This window comes from Chelmon rostratus, chromosome 21 (genome assembly GCF_017976325.1).
Source record: "Chelmon rostratus isolate fCheRos1 chromosome 21, fCheRos1.pri, whole genome shotgun sequence".
In the NCBI taxonomy this organism is placed as follows: Eukaryota; Metazoa; Chordata; class Actinopteri; order Chaetodontiformes; family Chaetodontidae; genus Chelmon; species Chelmon rostratus.
The window spans coordinates 21,771,167-21,777,448 of NC_055678.1; the positions used below are offsets into that span (position 1 = coordinate 21,771,167).

Here is a 6,282-nt window from a genome sequence, read left to right on the forward strand (position 1 = left end):
TATAGCTGTTTTTTTTAGTTAAGCCTCCAAGGGAATGGTGCCACCCTGGATGACAAATACCATTAGAACAACTCAGATCAATCAACAGATGACGTCAGTTTCAACTGTACTGTCCACCACATAAGCTCTCAGCATAGAATATGTAGCTAATATAACCTTCACCACAATATTGTTTTGAGGAAGATCGTTATTGGATCTTAAAATCTTAAATTTAAAATCTATAAATCTTGAAAAAGTTGCTTTGTTTAAAAAAATACCATTTTATGTCATCTTTACGGTCGAATGTTGATCAAGCAAGTTTGACATTTCTGGAACACATCCATTTGGTCTCTTGCCAAGAGCTTGAGAGTCAGCAGCTGGTTACTTTGGTTTGGAATAAAAACTGGAAACAGGAGGAGCAGCTGGCAAGCATTGGTGGTGTGTATGAAGGAACAAAAACGAACAAAATGTGTCTAGCAGCACCTCCAAAGCTCAATAATTAACATATTATATCTCATAGAATTTTAGCTCTGCATTTGCTATCATTGAGCCAGTTAAATTGTCTTTAAAGCGACTCGTCTTCCAACACAACACACTCAACACAGGAGTGCTGCAGGGTTGTGGCCTTCATCCCTTACTCTGCAGTCTGTCACATATGACTGTGTGCCTAATATCATAAGAGCATTGTGAAATTTGCACATGAAACCACAGTGATCGGACATAAAGAAAGGAGGTCAGGGACCAGTCCATGTGGGGTCAAGATAACAACCCCTCCATAAATGTTTGGAAAACAAAGGACATAAGTCTTGATTTCACTATTTACTACTTCATTTACTCAACGGTGCCCCAGTTCGAATTGTGAACGTCAGATTTTAGATTTAGATTACAGATCTCAGACTCCATCTCCTTGTCTCTAAAAACCAGTAGTGTCATTAAGAAGGCACAACAGAGACTATACTTTGTGAGATGTCTTCAAAAATATGGAATGTCCACAAAAACCCTGGTCAGTTTGGACCAAGCAACCACAGAGAGCATCCTTACAGGAGGCATGTTGGTGTGGTTTGGCAGCCTGGCTGAACCAGACAGTAAGAAACAGCCTCAAAAACCATAGGAACACCACTGCCACAGCTTCAAGACAGTTACACCACAGAGGATACTCAAGTATCCCAGTATCATCAGTAAGTATCACAGAGGACACCAACCACCCAGAACACAGCCTGTTCTCATTCCTTCCCTCAGGAAAATGCTTACAGAGCAACAGAGCTCAGAGCAGCCACCTCAGAGACAGTTCGTATCCACAGGCGGTCAGAATAATGAATGGAAGGCACCTTACATAACTAGCAGTGATATTTTCTTGTTTTGTATTGTTTTTTATTTCATATTCTTTATTTATATGTAGTTTCATATCAGGGCACATTCATTTCATAACATTTGAATGTACATGGGACTTTTTAAGTGTATATGAAGTGAAACTTGAGCCTAATGTTGCATGTCTTTGGGTCTGTTTGTGCAGGGCAAGCAAAAGAGAGAGAGAGAGAGAGAGAGATCTGAAGACAGTATAAAGGTTCAGTAGACTGCTTCCATTGCATGATTTAGCTTCACCTGCAGAGATTCACATCATTTCTTGTATTGAACGATGACTGAGGCAGAGTTCTACACAGTGTACAAGGGGGTCTGGATGGCTGCCCGTGTGCACCCCCCAGAGAGCCTGAAATACTTCGAGGAGTTTTCTTTTCGCTCAGATGATATCATCATTGTAACATATCCCAAGTCAGGTGAGTTGTTTCTGTTAATTGTTGAATGTGCACACCAATGTTAAACATGACTTGAAAAACTGGGTATCTTTTACTGTCTTTATATCAAATGTATTTTGTGTGTGTGTGTGTGTGTGTGTGTGTGTGTGTGTATGTGTGTGTGTCGAGCAAAACACACACTCAACTCGCAGCATAGCTTTTAAATATGTTAACTATAAACTAGTTTTACTGCTCTATATGATAAACAGATCTGGACTGATGTTTTTCAGCCTAACTGTCAAAAGGATGATCCGAGCTTCACTTGCCTTCATCTCTGGTGCATGCTTCTTACTCTCTGTACTGTGTTCTGTGTTTTCCAGAACACTCAACATGTAGCAGTGGCTGTTCCTTATTTAAGTTAAATTAGCTACAGAATGCTCGATTATGAGTAAAGTCCTGCACTGAAATTTTGCTTTAGTTTTTAGATGGCATTTCTGTCATATCGAGGCTATCCAAGGTACACTGAGAGCTCAGTGAACTGCAACAAAAAAGTACTGACAACCAAATACAGATACGTGCCAAAAATACACAAAATACAACAAAGTGTCTATAGAGGACATTAAAAAGTGCTGAACACTGCTTGGACTGTTGGACCAAAGATGCTCTATCAAACAAGATTACCCATCCCAAACTGCACCAATGGTTGGCATTCCCTGTCTCCTAAATGGATGTGGTTGCCTTTTCTCCCAATTTCCATTGTGGATTATCACGTCAAAGCAATGCAAGATACAACGCAAAAGAAATGTTTGCGTCTTATTTCGACACTTGTTTTTATGTTTTGCCATACCCACGAGACAGAGAGACAGGAAGTGACTCTCAAGTACTCTTAAGTTGTGTTTCTATGGTTTCTAATGGATTTATGACTCCTGCAACTAATCTACTTTGTGCAGGCAGTGGATGTGACTGATTATGAACAATATTAATGAGAAATAATTACAACACAACAATAGTAACAACACTGGTAACATCATGTATGTTGTGTACTTGTGGCCTGTGCATGCAGCATTCAGCTGGGTATGAACACAAACACACTCCATGTGGCAACGCATACAAGAGTGGTTATTGTACAATGTCACCTCAGTCGCTGACATTTTGGAGGGTCACACCATAATAAGAGCAAAAATAAGGGATATGGTGACAACGTGGGACAAAGGGTTATGCTAACCTTGTGCATTTGCAATTAGAGTAACTATACAGTTCAGAAATCTCTTGTTTTCTTTTAGGTACAACATGGATGCAAGAGATTGTCCCTCTGATCATGAGTGGAGGAGATCCAGCTTCTGTTGAGACTCTTCCTAACTGGCGGCGTGTTCCTTGGCTGGAGGTGCAACAGTCCTGCACACTTAACCTTGAACAGAGGCCATCTCCACGCATGTTGGCTACACACTGCCACTACAACATCATGCCACCATCCTTCTTTGAAGCCAAGCCAAAGGTAAATCTGACTTAACATGCAAAGTTTTCTTACAAGTTGCAGTCCCTTTATGGTACACAAAACAAAAGTTCTAATAAGAAATTAATATAAATGAATAATAAGTCAGAAACATGTTTTTATGGTGGAATGAGGAAGATGAGTTGAGGAGTCTCACAGTTTGGGGAAACAAGCTGCTCTGAAGTCTCATAGTTTGACGGCAGACACTTCTGTATAGCTTGCCAGATGGCAGCAGGGTGAACAGGCTGTGGCTAGGGTCAGTGTTAAAATGTTAACATTTGCTGTGAGGTCCCACAAGGCTCAGTTCTAGGTCCCTTTCTGTTCAATTTACATATGCTGCTTCTTGGTTCTACCATACAGAGGCGCAATTCAGTTACTTAGGGCCCACTCTCTGGAACAAACTGGCTAATGAAATATGATGGACCACAACTGTGTCTGAGGCCTGTTGCTAAACTGCTGCCTCCATCTCTCTGGCAGTCTGTCTGTCTCTCTCTCTTTGGGGTTTGTGTGGGCAGGTGGCTGAGCAGGTGATTAGTAATTTTTCCTATATGTGTATCTTACAGTTTTTCTCAGTCGCTTTGGTGCATCTCTCGAATCATCCTCGCCATTTGTAAAACAGTGAGTGCATTTCTCAAAACACTTCGTACAAATAGCAATACACCATGGATGACCTGCAAAAGCCAGTCTCTTGCTCAAAATCCTTAGTTCATCCCTCAAAAGTGAATATCTGTGTCAATGAACATGTCAGTGCCTCAGAATGACAAGTCCTTGTTTCATTGTGTACGCATAAGACAGCCGAATTGCTTAGTCATGGTGTCAATATCACAGTCGACTCTGGAGGGATGTTCTGATGTGAACTATACTATACTATTCAACAGAGACCCATTCTAATACATTTTGAACAACATGACATAAGACACTGATAATGTAGGAAACAGCAGAGAACTGTCCAGAATAATTTGCATGGATGTACCAAAGCATTTGCAACTTGTTCAAAGAAATGAGAAACTGCTTTGATGTGAACAAGTGACACAATGATGTGAAGATTGAACAAGTAGTTTTGAGAATTTCAATTCTGATCTGAGAAATGTACCAAAATGACTAAGAAAAACTGTAATATGTGTTCATGTTCTATTTTATTCATATTTATTGAGTCTGAAGCAAATTGAGCTTGTATTGTATGAAATGTGCAATATAAGTAAATGTGCTTGTGTACAAATTGGTCTTGACTAACAGCTCCCACTCCCTACTGTGATTTATCCCATCAACATTCTGGTGCATTGTACATTGTGTAATGATGCCCAGTAAAGCTCCACCTAACTTCAACCTGACCAGAGGTCTAATCAGCCTGATGTATTGAAAATGTTAAGCATCTGTAAAGGTAATGGGACAGTAACTGAGCTGTCAATTTAACCTGAACTGTTCAACCACACATGAGAGGATGCGAGTGAGTACCATAATATGCCATATTATGCCATTTTCATTGCAGCCATGTATGTTTGGAAACTGAAAAAGGTTGAGTGTTCAATGCTCCATCAATGATTAATGGATGTGCTGTCATCACTGCAGGTCATCTACGTCATGAGGAACCCCAAAGATGTGTTCACATCGTCCTTTCACTATTATAGGATGGCATCCTACCTGGTGAACCCAGGCCCACAGAGCGAGTTCCTCCACAAGTTCCTTGAGGGGAAAGGTTGTTCTCATTGTTCAATGTACAGTGTTTAATTATAATACAGTGCACATCACAGTAAGGGGGAGCAACCCTCAACTGAACTGTATTTCATCACATGGATATGGTCTTTTACCTGGTAGCAAGATTTAATGTGGGTGATATTCAAAAACCATGAAGTTCAAAGCAAAAGGATAAACAAAAAGAAAAAACGTGAAGTTTTTGAACAATGATGGAATACTTGTGACTTTGTTTCCCTTCTAGTTAATTTTGGCTCATGGTTTGATCACGTTAAAAGCTGGCTGAATGCTGAGGATAAAGAACGCATAATGTACATCTCCTACGAAGAGATGATAATGGTGAGATTTAGCAATAATCCTCCAATCTGCCAAACAATTCTGACCAAACTCAAACTGTGAGAATCACATGGAGATGGAAATGGAGATGATGTGTGTTTCTCTGTGGTGAAGGACCTGAAGGACTCTGTGTCCAGAATCGCTCAGTTCTTGGAGAAAACTCTGGATGCTGAGGTGATGGAGAAGATTGCAGAGCGTTGTTTGTTCAAGAACATGAAGCTCAACAAAATGTCCAACTACTCTGCAGCTCCTCGTGAATTTATGGACCAGACAAAGTCTGAATTTCTCAGGAAAGGTGAGTTTCAAGGAATAATACATATACAGCACAATTTCAATTCCACTGTTAATAGATGTGACCTATAGAGCCTGAGACTGACCACCTATACAATACTACTATGCAGACACTGTATGCAATGTAGCAAATTACAGACTGTATTTCTAATAAGAAAACCATAATTTAAATAGACACAATTTCACACACCATTTCTTGCATGTTGTGTTTCAGGAGTTGCCGGAGACTGGAAAAACCAACTAACTGTGGCAGAAGCAGAGTGCTTTGATGCAGTTTACAAAGACAAAATGAAAGATGTCAAATATAAATTTGTATGGGATTAAAATAAACTGAATAAAAGTCATTCTACCATGCCATGATCTGCATTCTGTGATATGATGTGGACTGAGTGTGTGTGTGCGGGTCTTTGAGGAGGAGTGTGGTGCTACGGTTGTAAGGTAGGTATATGAAAGTGTGTGGCTATAAGGTTTTGTTGGAGGGGGGTATAGATAATTGGAGGGGAGGGGTGGAGGGGGGTGATGTGAATGTAAGTGGCTTACAATAACGAATTTGTAGAAAATTTATGGGGGATTCCAATTTTCTTTCAATGCAGAGATGTTGTTCAATTGGTAAGATGCAGTTCCTTCTGTCAAAGTGAATTCTGTGATTAGGTTGGTCCGATGGGTGAAATGGCAGGATGATCTAGATTTCCAGGTCTGAAAGGCTATTTTCTTCGTGAAAAGGACTGGGCTTTTAGATTTTGTGGGGAATGGGGTATC

General features: G+C 40.2%; 1 protein-coding gene across 1 annotated transcript; it reads left to right on the forward strand.

Moving 5' to 3' along the window:
- The first annotated feature begins 1,615 nt into the window (after positions 1 to 1,615).
- Positions 1,616 to 5,847, forward strand: LOC121625115 (sulfotransferase 2B1-like). Its single transcript, XM_041963173.1, has 6 exons — positions 1,616 to 1,754; positions 2,996 to 3,207; positions 4,774 to 4,900; positions 5,141 to 5,235; positions 5,347 to 5,527; positions 5,738 to 5,847. The coding sequence occupies exons 1-6, from the start codon at positions 1,616 to 1,618 to the stop codon at positions 5,845 to 5,847; spliced, it is 864 nt and encodes a 287-aa protein (XP_041819107.1).
- The last annotated feature ends 435 nt before the right edge of the window (positions 5,848 to 6,282 follow it).